Raw genomic sequence first — 15,142 nt, forward strand, 5'->3', positions numbered from 1 at the left:
AGCTGAAGAATGCCATGGGTCATGGTCGAAAGCACTGGAAAAAGTAAACCTTGAGTTTTAAAAGTAAATCTCAGATCCTCTTCAGTGAAAGGATCTGATCCAGGTGTCATCAGATGAAGACTGAGTCTAAAGGTCAGGGGAGCCAGTAAGTGGACCTTTGATCTTAGATGGAAAAACATTGGGGTTAAAGGTTTACCTACATGTGACTATGAAATATAAGAGTCTGCATGTGTAACATCAATTTAACAACTGCATCACATTCAGGACAAAAAATTATGAATGAAACAATTTTTTAAACAAAATTCTTTTCACAAACACACACACACACACACACGCACACACACAGTCCTGGTCAGAATTACTGGCACCTCTGTGTAATACGTACAGAAGTCAGAATATCGTCAGAAACAAACACAAATTAACCAGTTTTATAGAACCAGGAAATACAGAGTTTCAATAATTCAGAACCTGGTCTGTATGTGACAGTTTTTGAATGATGTTTATTTCAGCTGCCGTGGAACATTGGAAATTCAAATTTAAGGCAAACTGAGACGAAAAACTGAACATAAAGCGTTTACCTCCATGGAGATGTCCTCGCGGGGGGTCAGCTGCTGGCTTATAGCAGCCAGAGAAGCCTGGTCCACCTCTCTGATGCAGCCGTTCAACACCTCAATAGCATCGTCACATTCTCTCTGACCAGGAGCCTTCTCTCTGCACACGCAAACACACACACGCACGCACACGCATGCACGCACACACACGCACACGCACACGCACACGCACACACACACACACACACACACACACACACACACACACACACACAGGAGGAAGAGGAGGAAGATGACCATATTGATATTTCAGAGTTATGACCCTATAACAGAAGAGGTTCTTCAGATGAAGAAGAAGAGGCTCCTCACTGTGTTTTTGTGTTTGTGATGACGACACAGATTTTTCCTTCACACATTAACAGCAGAGGGATTCAGCCCCGCCTGCAGACTTTACCTCATGTTGGTGATGAGCTTCTTGATGGAGTCAGACACAGTCCTGGAGTGTCCCGCCAGCACAGACCACTTGGGGGGGTCTTTGGGGTTGACGGCCAGAGAGCGGGCGGTCTGGATCAGACCGGTGGAGCTCTCCAGCATCGTCCTCGCCGCTGCAACAATGGGCTCCATGGCTGCATGACCCTGAGTGAGTTGGGGTCGGGGGGGGGGGGCAGACAGTGAACCATCAGATCACTCTCGGGTGTGACTGAACCTACCTGTCCTCTCTTCCACATAATACCACCCACAGTGTGGAGGTGAGGTCTTACCTCGGGGCTGATCTGAGCAGGGATGCTGGCGAACTCTGGGTTGGAGGCGAAGGCCGTGAGGTTGTCCACAGCTTCTATCAGAGGACCGGTAGCAGCTCTACACTTCTCTCTGTTCTCCTGGTTGAAGGCTCCGTCCAAGGCCTGCACAGAGGACACACTACTTTAGACTCTGATGATCAGTCTGAGTGAGTGGACAAGTCTCCAAGAGAACAACCAGGAGGCTGCACCTCTGGAACAGCTGTGTTCTAACAGACCTGCTGTGGTGTGAAGTGGGACAGTCCTGGACATGGACTGATTCATTTACTAATGGAGCACCAGGTCAATAGTGACCCCCATGTCAAACACACACAATCCTCGCCATGTCAGGTCTTGGTCCTGTGCTTTAAATCAGCACACACTAGTTGACACACAGGAAGCAGGGATCTTTCAGGGGCCTGTGACTGCTGCCTGCTCGGTAATCTGACTAAACTGGCTTGTTTGGATCAACAGAAGTAAAAATACTGTTTACTTGAAATGACCTTAAGGGATTTTCACAGTGTGTGACCCTGCTGGACCAGGACGTACAGAGACAAGACAGAGTCAGTGAACCTCTGTATCACCTGGTTTTCTGTATTGTTACTTACTACCGTGAACCAGGATTACATGTCAGTATACTTCAAAAGATGAGCTCGCTCTATTGTCTCACAGTGTCTCCCGCTCCCTCCCTCCCTTACAATGTCAGAATCAGAATCTATGTTGAGGTTTTCAAACCATCACTGACTGGTCAGGAGTGAGGAGGTGTCAGGAGTCTGAACTTGTCTTTTTCAATCTCGACACATCTACTGGTGTAACAACTGACAGCACCACCATGAAGAAGGTGTGCTCCATTAAACCCAGTTCGACAGTTTGTCTATTTTTCATCTCGTCTTCAAAGTCTGGCATTTCATTTCACTCAACTTCACTGATGATGAATTTCAGAGGACCACAAACCTTGATGGACTTGACCAGGTTGGCGGTGGTGTTGGCCACTTCTTTGGCGGACTGAACAAACTGCCTCTTGGCCACGGGGTTGGGGGTTTTGGAGGAGGCCAGGCGACAGGCGTTACACAGAGCAGAGGTGTGTTTGGCCACGATGGTGGCTGCAGAGAGCACCTGAGCACAGGAGGAGAGGAGCGGAGCACCACGGTCAGTCGAGGACGGTTTCAACCACATGAAGAAGAGTCATTAGCATGATGACGCACGTACCTGAGACTGTGTGCAGGCCGGGTCCACCAGGTTCTGGCAGGCCATCTGAATGGACTGATTAGCCCGTGCAAACTGAGCGGGGTCCACCAGGCCCTTCTGACCCGCTGAGCTGTTGGGGTCTGACACTCCCACCAGGTAGGCCGCCTGAGAGCAGATCACAGGTCAGTTTACAGCCCCCAACATGTGTTTGGCAGTACACAGCAACAATAAAGTCATGACTGTACCTGTGCAGCCGCTTCAGTCAGACCACACAGAGCTTTGGAGCCGCCGCTGACTGAGTCACCAAACTCTGGCAGATTGGAGTTCTTGGCATTGTGGGAAATTCCAGCCATGGACTCACCGAGGACCTGAAACAGGAAGTGAGAGGTTCACGCAGGAGTTTGGTGTAGTTTGGAGAACGTCTTCACGGTCTGTTGATGTTTGTAAAGACAATAAGTCATTGAGCACTGAACTGAGACAGGAACATCGCCATGACAGCAGGAGGGAACAAACCTCAGAGTCATCATTCTGTTCACTAAAGTCCTGAGCAGACACTTCCAGAGTTCATACAAAACTCTCCTTCTTATTTTTTTTCTTATTTTTCTTCTTCTTCTTATTATTATGGTTTCATTATTCTTTTTTCTGAGATTCTGAAGCTGTGAACAGCTGATTGTATTTTTAATGTCAAACATGTCATATTTGTCAGAGTTTTGTTATCACTGACAAAACTTTAGTATCATAGCAAAAGACTCCCAGCTCTTCTTAAAGCTGACAAACTGCTGTTCATGTTCACAGTGGCTGAAGGACAAAGATGGACAGAAGAGGTTAAATCTTCAACAGACGCCTGAAGGGAGAATTCCTCCTCCGCCTGCTCCTCCTCCTGTAGCAGCTCTGACTGTCAGATAAAGTGTAAAGACATGAGGAGACATGATGACAGGTGGAGCAGTGTGTTCTACCTTAGAGTTCTCCATCACACTGTCGATGCAGTCGAAGTACGACAGCTCACTGACGGCCTCTGTTGGGTTCTCCAGCATCCCCCTCACCGACTGCACACACACACACAAACACACACACATAAGAAATACACACATTACCTGCACATCTCAGCTGACTGTCACATGACCTGTGCTCATCCTGATTGTTATTATCAGTCATTTCCATTCTTTCTTCAGCTCCAGTTGATTTATAGATAAAGACAGAGGACAGACGGGGTTACTACTCAGAGCATTTACACTCCAACAGTGCAGCTGTCACATATAAACCGGTCCAGTCAGACCTGATTAAACTGGTGACTGTAGGAAGAACCAGACTACAGAGGTGAAGATGAATCAGCAGGTTGATGGTGGTTCAGTGGTCGTTACCTCCAGCTCTCTCAGAGCGTTGTCACACTCCTTCTGACCTGGAGCCTGCTGAGTGCACATGGTGATGAGCTGGTTGATGCTGTCCGTCACCGCCCTGTGGACACACGGACACAGACGTAAAGGTCAGAATGGAAGTGAAAAAAGACAGAAGAAGAAGAGAGACACAGAGAAACCGTTCTCACCGAGCGGCGGCTGCCAGCTGGTTCTTCAGGTTGGGGGAGCTGGGGTCAGTGGACAGGGCTTTGGCTGCCAGCAGCAGCTTACTGGACGACATGGAGATGGTCTTAAGGTTGGAGACCACCTGTGTCTGGTCCTCTTTGGACTGGAGGGGGAGGAGGGAGAAGTTTACAGTCTCTGGACCAGAGAACAGCTGCTCAAAGACATTGAAATAAAACTGACACACACTCACACACACTGTAGCTCATATTAACTCAGTCCTACAAACCAAAAACACTCCACTACAGCACCAAATATGGATTAATCTGCCGAAAATAGTCCCTAACATCTGCTCTTTTTCCTCCTGTTTGAGGAAACGACTGAGTCTCTTTTAAAAATGAAAAATATAAAGTTTAAAGATTTTCTTCAGGAGGAACCAAAGAGCTGAGAGCCACCGACAGAGGATTGATGATTTAATAGTATTTAATATATATGGTCAAGAGAATTTTGAAAATTCATGGTGAAATAAAGGAACTTTTATTCTGAAAGTTTACAAAATTATTTTATAAATGTATATTCTCATTAACACTGGTTTTCTAAAAGGCCTCCCTGTTGACTAGATGAGGTGTCAGTTAAACAAAACAGCAGCATTGTTGTTTAAGTGTGTGTGTGTGTGTGTGTGTGTGTGTGTGTGTGTGTGTGTGTGTGTGTGTGTGTGTGTGTGTGTGTGTGTGTGTGTGTGTGTTCTCTCATCGTTCTGACCTGGGATGTTCCTGCCATATCAACACCGGCATCCAGGAAGTTGCTGAAGTCCTGTCCAAACTTGCTGGTGGCCCTGGCCAGGTCCTGGGTGGTCCCTCTGGATGCCTGGACCACCTCATTGGCTGACTGGTTCAGACCGGCCGCCGTCTCGTTAAGGTTAGCCTGGACCTCCTGGAAGCTCCTCCCACTGGATGGGAACTACAGGAGGAAGAAGAGGATGATGATGATGATGGAGGACAGAGTCAGAGAGAGACAGGAGGAGAGACACGAACAAAATTGGAGGTGGTTGTTATGACAACACCATCACCTGTTCACCGGTGTCAATCATGAGAGGCTATTTCTGACTAAAGACAAACTACAGTGGAAATATAAAATTATAAACTGGACTATAAGATTTCAATAAATATTGATTTATATGGAATTAAATTAATTTATATTAAATAGTTTACTCTTTTAGCTTCACACATTACTGAGGTAAACTGATCTCAGTTTCCTTCGGCTCAGAGTCCCAGAGTCTTCAGCCTGACACCCACAGAAACAGGGACAAACATCAATCATCTCAGTCCCACATGAAGGGTGTGGTGATGTGATCTGTCTCACAGACAGGTACAGGTGTACTCACAGAGTCAGACAGGAGTGTCTTGCTGGCTTCACCCACGGTGCGGATGGCGTTGTCCACATCCCTCTGACCAGGGAGGCAGTTCACACATCTGTTCAGGGCCTGAGCCACCGCCTTAGCCACCTACACACACACACACACACACACACTTGAGTCAAACACTCGTGTCTTTGCAGGTTGATTTCCATCACGACTGAATCATTGTGTCATAACTGAACAGATACAGAGTCTGAGTCGGACCTGGGCCAGCCTCTGCTGACTCTCTGCGTCGCCAGGCTTAGCGATGGCCCTCTTGGTCTCTTCAATCAGGTTGCCTGACTTGTCCATGACGTCACCGGCACAGTCCAGCATGGCGTTACGAGCCGGCGAGTCGTCTGTGGTGGCGGCGACGCCTCTGGCGGCCGAGGCCAAGGACTTCAGAGCCTGGGCCACATCTCTGGCTGCCATACCTGGATCAACAGGAGAGAAGTGTGGTGTGACACTGTTCAGATATTACAACTGTTGCTATGATGACCCATGTGATATGTAATAAACAACCAAAAAAACAAACGCAGACAAAACATACATGTGAAATGATCAGACACAGTAAAACATGTTTCATCCTGTTTCTAACTCTGTGTCTACACATGATGCATTCAGGTGCAGCAGCAGAGTTGGTCACCTTTGTTTTTGAACACTGAGCTCAACACACATCCCTGTAGTGATCAGTGTTAAACAGACTTCAGGTCGTGTTCACAGGTGTGTAGCTCAGCTGTTAAAGAGACAGCACCTCTGTTCTGACAGATACGAGTCAATGATGCTGAAATGCGGCATGTCATTTCTTTCAGTGATGTAATTGGTGGTTTTCTTATTCAGACTAAAGCATCAGCCAATCACAGAACTGCCACTGCCTTGCCTGAATGAGGATGAAATGAGCTGTGGTAACGTCTCATTATAATGAGCTGAGGGTTGAAATTAGCAGTAGTTTTGAGCATATTAGTTCTTCATGTGATTGGACCTGTCGCAGACACTCAGCTTGTACATGTTTGGTTCTTTGTGTTATTGATTTAACAGGAGCTAAAATGTATTTTATCGTTTCTAATTCTAATTATATCACTTCCTGTGGTGAGTGGTTGAGCTCTCTTTCACACTTTAATATCTGAGGTTTGTGAATCTCTCTGTTGAACAGTGACTCTCTCAGGGTGTGAGGAGGTGAGTGTTCCTGTTGAACCCACCGGTGTAGTTCTCGTTGCCCTGCGTGGCCTCACTCAGCAGCTGAGCGATGGCTGAGCTCACAGCCTTGGTGCTGGTCCCCAGGTCCTGAGAGCATTTCTCCAGCTGAGGAGGAGACACACTGATCAACTCAAACTGTGAGGAATTCTGAGACGTTGTGTGTGTCTCTGTGTCTCAGTCCGTTAATTCAATGTCTTTATTGGCATGAACAAGAAGCTATGTTGTTGCCAAAGAAGCAGTTTAAAGAATATTAAAATACATTCATTAATAAATATGAGTTGCATACTGATACAGATTTAGATTTTCATATAATAAAATAAAATACAGTATCATTTAATACAATACAACACAATTTTATACATTTATTTACATACAATCATGTAACATCATATACATGTGTAGTGTGGACGTTGTGAGTCTGTCTCTGTGTCTCACCGTCTCTCCTGGCAGTGGTCTCAGTCGTCCCTCCTCCGCTGAGGCCTTGGCCTCCTGGATGTCCTTCTCCAGACCTCTGACCGTTGACAGAGCGTTGTCGATCTCCAGTGGACCACACGCCTCTTGAGCCTGCACACACACACACACACACACACACACACACACGCACACACACACACACACACACACACAAGTCAGAAACACAAACACCTGATATAGTCTGTCGCTGTCTCTTACTGAAGGTGAGTCCTCATGATCCAGGCTGTTTAACAGACGTACCTTCTGTGAGGCGGTGCGGAGCTCAGCCAGAGCGCTGGCCAGGTTCTTAGCGCACTGACTGAGCTGCATCGCTGAGGCCTGGTCACTGATGGTGGGAACAGTGGCCTTAGAGGCTGTGACCATCTTAGCTCCAGGCTGGAGGAGGAGGAGAGGAAGAGAGGAGGAGACAAACTCTGAGTCGTGGATTTGATTTAAGGAGCAGACTGAGGCTGTAGCTGTTAGAGGACAGAGTCTAAATATCTTATGTTTCCTGAAAGTGGAACTAAAGTTAACAGGTCATTCAAATTCATCCTTGAACCATGAACATCTACATGTACAAGTCAAAGCCATTGATTCTGAACACTTTTTCAGTTCCTCTCACAAACACAGACACAGCTTCCAGGTTGTTTAACAACTGTATAAAGACGAGCGTGCAGAGACTTGAGACTTGAGTTTGGTGACATCACCACAATGACTAAATGACACAAGTCTAAAACAGTCTGAAGCTACATCCATCACGGTTGTACCATTACTGTTCTGTGACTGTACTGCTGTAACACTACAGAGGGTTCAGCTGTATTGATGAGGATGTGCAGATGTGTAGTCCTGGTCCCTGGTGGACTGACAGACCTGCAGGAAGTTCTGACTGGCACTGATGAGGGCCAGCTGAGCACTGGGGCTGTCAGGCTGAGACTGGCTCCCTCTGACCCCCTGGACCAGCTGAGGGATCTGCTCTGCTACCACCTGAGGACACACACACACACACACACACACACACACACACATTACATTAACCCACATTAATAAATGTAATAGTTGACTATTCATCTCATTAAGTCTCACTAGAATTAAACCATGTGTTATCATTAGGTAGAAGTGAAACAGACAGATGATAAACTGAAGCCTCTGTGTGTGTGTGTTGTAGGGGCTCAGGTGAGCAGACAGGTGCAGATGGTGGGCGTTTACCTTGCAGCTCTGCACCAGCTGCTGCTGTGCAGCCTGGTTCCTGTTGGAGGAGGCAGCGTGCTGAGCAGCAGCTATGGTCTGAGTGGCTGCCGCCGCCGCCTGTTTGGCTGCGTTCTGACAGGAAACAGGAAACACGTGTCAACACTGGGCATGTGTACAACCAGTAATACACATCATTCAAGTTATTAAAGTAGCACAACATTAGCAGCCAACAGCAGAACAGTCATAGAGAGACTTGTTTAGAGCTGCCGTCTCATGTCTCATGTGATCTTTAACCTACATTCACTCAGTAAAACAGCAAGCTGTCACCTGATCCACCTACAGGAACAGCTGGTGAACATGTGGAAACACAGGCTGCAGGTTGAGACAGGTGAGTTTTATGTCAGACCACAAGAAGAGGATTTAATCTGAAATATATCCAAACCAGTCAGATCCATGTTGTTCATTTCCAAAGTGTTGAAAAGGATCTAAACCTGTCACTGTGAGGCTAACACTATAGCGCAGGTGTCGATTTTTCACACTTCAAAAAGGCTGAAAATAGTCACAGTTAAAGTCACTATTTCCTCTCCGTGACTCATTTTAAAAGCAGCTGGTAACTCTACCTGTGAGGACCTGTTAATTAATCAATCCCATAATTCTGTGCAGGAACACAAATTACACAAAGGACTGTTAACATCCCTCAGGTGTCTGAGGTTCTCTCCGGTTACCTCCAGCTTGTTGACCAGACGCTTCTTGATGGCGTTCTGGGCGGCAGCGTTGGTGGCCATGCGGAGACCTTCGGCGGCTTCTCTGAGCTTCTGCTGCTGCTCCTCGCTGTCGGGGTTCGCCGCGGCGCCCTGAGGACACAGAGATCATTACAGACCGAACCGAGGAGGTCTGTTCAGTGTGTTCACTGCAGACACAGAAAGAGACAGACCTTCGCCGCCTCCACCATCTTGGCGGTGGCATCAGCCAGCAGCTTGGCGGCTGACAGCAGCTTGCGTGAGTTCTCCAGGTCTGACTCTCCCTCTGCGTCCATCTTGATGGCGTTGACCAGATCAGACGTGGCCTGGGCGAGGATACGAGCCTGGCGCACCATCTCACCTGAGGGGGTTAATGAGAGGGAGAGTTAACAGGATCGATGTTGGATATGATCAGTCAGGTGATCATGTGTATGAGGTTGTTAATGTTGTTATTGTCTTCTGAGAATGTGATTTACATTTACAGCAGCTCACCACACACTCTACATCACAGCGTCCTGTGACAGTTACCCCCTGCTGCTCAGGTGTCATGAGACATCCATGGTTCGTCCTCTGGACACCATGAACATCACACTTTACACAAATCAAATGTTTTTATACTGAGCTGAGGTCAGAGGTCATAGTTCATCCTCTGAGGAGCATGACGTTAGTGAAACCAGCTGTTGTGGGAGGATGAACGGAGTCAGCTGTGAATAAACGTGATGTGTGCTTCCTGTCGTCACCCACCAGCGTCTCCCATGGAGCTGAAGATGTTCTCCGTCACGTCCAGGATGCGGTCGGTGGCTTCCCCGTGTCGTCCAATCGGATGGCCTCCACTGGCGTACTGTTTGATGTGTTGCAGCAGCTCATTGAGCGCCTGAGTGACGCCTGTGGCAGCGACGCCCACCTGTTTCAGGAGGCCCTCGTCATTGGTGGCCCCCTGCGATGCTTCCACGCAGCCTTCCACGGACTTGGCCACCAGCTTGCCGGCCTCGATCAGCTGCTCCTGACACACCGGGGAGCTGATGGTTGGAGCCACCACCTTCATGAGGGAGAAGATGGAGAGAATGAACAGAAGAATAATAAAAAAACTAAACAAACTGCTCCGCTCAGCTGTCAGAACCTGTCCCAGGTAGACCACTCACCCTGGTGCAGGCCACCAGCTGAGACGTGGACAGAGCGCACTGAGTGGCAGCAGCGATCACTCGGTTCTGCTGGGCCGAGTCCTCCGTCTTCTGGGCCACGTTCTTGGCTTTGAGCACCAGAGCTGCGGCAGCGTTAGCAACAGCTTTAGCCAGCTGCATCAGCATGTCCTGTTAATGACACACACACAGTTAGCATCATGTAGCACTGGTCACTGATCAGTCAGGGGAGAGAGATTATTTATGAAATTATTCAGAAATCATAATTAAAATCTGAGAATAATGATCTGACAGAGGGAAGAGAAATGATTTAATCAGACATGAGGAGGTTTTATCTCCTCACAGCTGATTAAGTCAAAGGTTCTACATCTTCTATTAGTTCAGGTTCACCACTGTGAGTCAATGAGTCAGTTAGACTTAAATCAGACGACACCCACACAAATTTCATCCCAGATAAACATGAGCAGGAGGATATATTAATACTGATCTAAACTAAATCACAGAGTGTTGTCTGAGAGGACAGGTTCAGGTTTTTAGGTCCAGGAGCTGATGGTGGCTGTGATCACTGCTCCTGTCCATACTGGCTCTAAATGACCCCCGAACCACACTGTCAGAAACGGGACAGGGTCTACAGGTCTGTGAAGACCTGAAGTAGCTGATCTGAGCCGTCAGCAGTCTGAGGCGGACCAATCAAGATCCACCACTGGAGACAGTCACAGTCATTGTAACTGTGTCTGCTGCAGCATCGTCTCAGGTGCAGGTGACCATCAGACTGCAGGTTGACTCAGTTCAGAACCTCAGCTCTGACAGACTCCAGGTCAGGGTCTGGACCCTCGTTTCACAGCCACAGAGAGGAGGATGTTTTGTTCTCAGGCTCTCAAGAATCTCAACTCATCCTCTAACCCGAGAATCATAAAACTACAGTCAGAGCTCTGTCATTGATTACTGATTATTGATCCATCAGAATGAAGGCCCACACAGCTGTTCCAGCTGTGGAGACATACTGCCTTTGATACTGGGTCTCACACTCTCACACACACACACACACACACGATTAGAGAGTGAAGAAGAATCTATGAGAAGCTTCCACCTGCTGGTTCCCACTTCAACTGAATTATTGACAGATTATTGACAGATTATTGAAAGATTTTTGAAAGATTGACTGTATAATATGATTTAGTGGACTGGATCATTCACTGCTGCCTTGTTGATCTGATTGGTCCTTCAGAGTGAAGCATTTGTCTTGGACGTTTGTTACCATCATCTGACAATAAGAGGAGACTGTCCGTCTGTTGCCTCTGACACATCCTGGAAACTGTCACATACAGGTGTTAATACATTGTAAATAATTTTTTTATATTGTATTGACTTATATTGTACTGCAACAGTATTAACACATATTTTATAATTGTATTGTATTGTATGTATTTTTTGATATTCTGTAAACTGCTTTGGCAACAACATGTTTCTGTTCATGCCAATAAAGTTTAAGTTTTAAAATTTAAATTGAACTGAACGGAATTGTTAAACAGACACCGGTCCTCATGTAACACTCTCAGTCTCCTGTTTCAGTCCCTCAGCATCAGGGGCAGGAAGTAGTTTCAGTTTACCTGACCTCAACAACCATACACCTGACTCTGATCTGATCTTTATTAATGAGACATCAACTGTGAACAGTTAAATAAAGTTAACTTTGAAGCACAGATCAGTGACTCATCACCAGGAGAAACTTCTACACAGGTCCAACCTGCGGCTGATGGGTGCTGCTCAATGAGGCTCAGTAACATCTGATATCATCACTGTCTCTATCTATCACCTCTCTACATTATCACTACACAGTAACATGAAGCTCCACCAATAAAATAAACAGTCAGAGTTCAGATGGACACACCTGGAACTGTGGATCAGTGTCAGTCTCTCCGATGTGGGACAGCAGCTCTCCACTGGCCTGGCCCACGTTTCCTGCAGCTTGCAGCAGATTCTGACGAGGCTACAACCACAACATCGACACATTAACACATCGACACATTAACAATGTGAACACCTGGCCTGTCTCCTGTATGACTGTAGTACTGTGGTGTAGTCAGGTTGTGTACCTCTGTGTTTGCAGGCTGAGCCGTCTTCAGCATGTCGGACACGGCACAGGCCAGGTTCTTAGCGGCCCCCAGCAGCTGCTGCCCGTTCCCTCCTTCATCCTCCATCAGCGCCGCAAGCAGCTTCACACCCTTCGACATCTCCGTCAGGTTGGAGGAAATGGTGGTGACGGCACAGCCCACCGCCGTGTAGTCCGTCTCTGCTGGGTCACCTGACCAACAGGTAGACAGGTAACTGTGTTAGACTACTCACAAGCATTATTACGATGATGATTATGATTAATGATAAAACAGGGAGCATAAATTAAAATTTAAATGTTAAAATACATGTAATATCACAGGATGAATAATATTATTCTAATATTATATTATTATCATCAGTATGTTTTATTCCTATGGTTCAGAGCTGTGTGCACAAACTCCATCTCCATCACTCATCATCTGTAACCAACGTGAACTGATGCAGGGCGTCACATCCTCCACGTTTCTGTCTCCAAAACCTTTTCTAATGGATCAGAACCCAGTTATATCAGCAGCAGCTACAGAACCAGAACCCGAACTAGTCCCTGATCAGCAGAAGGTCAACTCTGCGGAGACACCCTGGGGTGAACTGGTGACACATCACTGGAGAAATAACCTGGTATGACCTTATTAAAGATGCTTGATGTTGTTTTCACTATGGAAACGTCTTTAATACACTGAATCTTGTTTTATCTGGTCCCTGACAGACAGAGATTCACCAGCTGACAAACTTCCTGTCTGCAGGTGTGATCCTCATCAGGTAACAAAGGCTGACGAGGACAGAGACATGATGCCGACATGTTCAGACCAACTATCCACCTCTGGGGCTGAAACATGACGCCAACGCTGAAACCTGCAGTTCCTCTAACGACCACTAGAGTCTGGCTCCAACAGTGAGTCAGTCCCCATAGACTCCCATGTTAAAATGTCCAACTTTACAGCAGAAAGAATAATGTTTACAGCCTGGTGAAAGTATGATCGCCACAAACTTGCTCCACACACGCTCCATCTCTTTGTCTTCACCTTTACTGAAGGTGAACTTGATCAACAGTGAACCGACCTCTTAACTGTTCTCCTGCTTAATGTCTGAGCAGAGAACATGAATACGAACACTTGAGGGTCTGAGCCGATCCTACCTGCTGTGAGGTTGACCATGGAGGCGGTGCCTGCTGTGATGGCGTCCACCTGGGAGTGGATCTCGTGTTTGGACTCGTCCATCTTGTTCTTGCGCCAGGCTTGAGAGGCCTGAAACACAGAGACGACCCTCAGGTCACACAGACGTAGAGAGGACAGATCAGTACTCACAGGTATCCATGTGGACTCTGAATAAAAGGGGGCAGGCTCACAGCATCTGTTCCCAGTGGGGGCAGAGTATCAAAGTCATCCAGGGAGGCCTGGGCAGCCTGGACCGCCTGCATGCTGGAGTTGATGGTTCCAGTCAGCGCCTGTTGTGCTGAAGTCTGTGGACACACAAAGACACAGTCACTAACACAACTCACTGTGTTACAGGTTATACTGTTTATAAATGATCAACATCAGGAGTTCAGACTTGTCTCTGTTTTATATAGTAACTGTATAATATAAATATAAATAAATAATATAAACAGTGACTGTAATTAACTTTGTTACTGTCAATAAACCAACATGTGTCAGTCCTCTCTGTGTCTCTGTCTGAGGCTCATCAAAAACAAGACCTGTCCTCTCAGAGACACCACAGGTTTTTATGATGTATTAGTAAACAGGACCTGGTTCTTATAGGACAGACCAGAGACAGACTCACAGCTCAGCCTCACTCTGTCAGTTCAAGTCTCTGGTGGTCTTTGTCTTACCAGTGGGGGCATGTGTCCTCGGTGCATCTGTCCACTGGTGATGTGCTGCTTGGCCTGTGGCATGGAGCCCATCTGGAAGCTCTCTGGGCCCCCGGCTCCTGAGCGCATGATGGCCGGCAGGGCCACCGAACCCGTCTCCACCTTCCCCACTTTGTTGAACTGCTGCTGCAGCACTGTGGACCTGGAGCGATGAAGAGGAGGAAGAAGAGAAGTTACCTGAACAGAAGGTAGGCGAGCTTCTGATGGACAGGAGCGTCAGTGTGTTAGCATCCCCCTGGACAGCAGGAGGACACTGATGGATCTGAATAAAACTAGTACTCAGTAACAAACACACACACACACACACACACACACACACACACAAACACACACTTACTTCTTGGGGGACACAGAGTCTTCCAGCATGGTTGACTCTTCATCTCCCTCCAGGCCAAAGTGGTCTTTGCTCTTTTTCTGTGAACAGGTAGTGATGACATCAGTGGTGACATCACAGGAGCAGGTGAAACACCTCTATAATAAACTGTGGTTTGTGTCCTCTAACAAACACAGGTATATTTCTTAGGACAGTTGTCAATGGACAAAGTAAACAGAGCTGCTACTGAGAGATTTTGACAACAGTCTTTACTCTGAAACATGAGCCTGTGTAACTCAGAGCCCCCTTTGTCACGAGCTGATCAATGCAGCTTCTGTATGGACCTATACAGACACACTGTCACCTGTCCGTCTGTACGGCTGCTCCCTGTTACACAGCTGTTTCTGCTGTTAAAGTTCCTCTCCAGATGTGTTTTAAACTCTAAAAATATAAACATATTTAACATGGTTTTCACACATAAAAACTGGGTCTGAAGCTCATCTCCTCTTACTTCCTGATTGAGAAATCTGGATCAGGTCGTGTCAGACCCAGACTCAGATGAGGAGCCTGTTTAGACCAGAACCAGAGACTAGCAGACGGATCAGAACGGTTAGCTTAGTTAGCATCTTTTATTTGTTTATGTTGTTTGTTAGCTTGTAACCGGCAGTGGCTGAAACAGTGTTAGTGGTTATGCTAATGCTA

At 47.0% G+C, this 15,142-nt stretch overlaps 1 protein-coding gene across 3 annotated transcripts in view; it reads right to left on the reverse strand.

Moving 5' to 3' along the window:
* tln1 (talin 1) overlaps positions 1-15,142 on the reverse strand; it is a 55,697-nt gene that overhangs the window by 17,977 nt on the left and 22,578 nt on the right. For 2 of the 3 annotated variants that reach the window (XM_056403140.1, XM_056403139.1), the window contains exons 13-40: positions 14,465-14,541; positions 14,089-14,269; positions 13,606-13,719; positions 13,396-13,504; positions 12,242-12,450; positions 12,037-12,135; positions 11,404-11,460; positions 10,149-10,316; positions 9,751-10,045; positions 9,201-9,367; positions 8,992-9,120; positions 8,285-8,398; positions 7,949-8,062; positions 7,340-7,474; positions 7,061-7,189; positions 6,628-6,730; positions 5,654-5,862; positions 5,417-5,536; positions 4,795-4,992; positions 4,059-4,198; positions 3,877-3,970; positions 3,472-3,561; positions 2,761-2,883; positions 2,537-2,680; positions 2,282-2,443; positions 1,313-1,453; positions 1,006-1,187; positions 579-711 (exon numbers count right to left, since the gene is read on the reverse strand). In XM_056403140.1, coding sequence (XP_056259115.1) covers positions 579-711; positions 1,006-1,187; positions 1,313-1,453; positions 2,282-2,443; positions 2,537-2,680; positions 2,761-2,883; positions 3,472-3,561; positions 3,877-3,970; positions 4,059-4,198; positions 4,795-4,992; positions 5,417-5,536; positions 5,654-5,862; positions 6,628-6,730; positions 7,061-7,189; positions 7,340-7,474; positions 7,949-8,062; positions 8,285-8,398; positions 8,992-9,120; positions 9,201-9,367; positions 9,751-10,045; positions 10,149-10,316; positions 11,404-11,460; positions 12,037-12,135; positions 12,242-12,450; positions 13,396-13,504; positions 13,606-13,719; positions 14,089-14,269; positions 14,465-14,541 — 3,936 coding nt within the window. The remainder of the gene's footprint in view (positions 1-578; positions 712-1,005; positions 1,188-1,312; positions 1,454-2,281; positions 2,444-2,536; positions 2,681-2,760; positions 2,884-3,471; positions 3,562-3,876; positions 3,971-4,058; positions 4,199-4,794; positions 4,993-5,416; positions 5,537-5,653; positions 5,863-6,627; positions 6,731-7,060; positions 7,190-7,339; positions 7,475-7,948; positions 8,063-8,284; positions 8,399-8,991; positions 9,121-9,200; positions 9,368-9,750; positions 10,046-10,148; positions 10,317-11,403; positions 11,461-12,036; positions 12,136-12,241; positions 12,451-13,395; positions 13,505-13,605; positions 13,720-14,088; positions 14,270-14,464; positions 14,542-15,142) is intronic. The other variant, XM_056403141.1, reaches the window with a different exon arrangement.

Source organism: Seriola aureovittata, chromosome 18 (genome assembly GCF_021018895.1).
Source record: "Seriola aureovittata isolate HTS-2021-v1 ecotype China chromosome 18, ASM2101889v1, whole genome shotgun sequence".
Taxonomy (NCBI): domain Eukaryota; kingdom Metazoa; phylum Chordata; class Actinopteri; order Carangiformes; family Carangidae; genus Seriola; species Seriola aureovittata.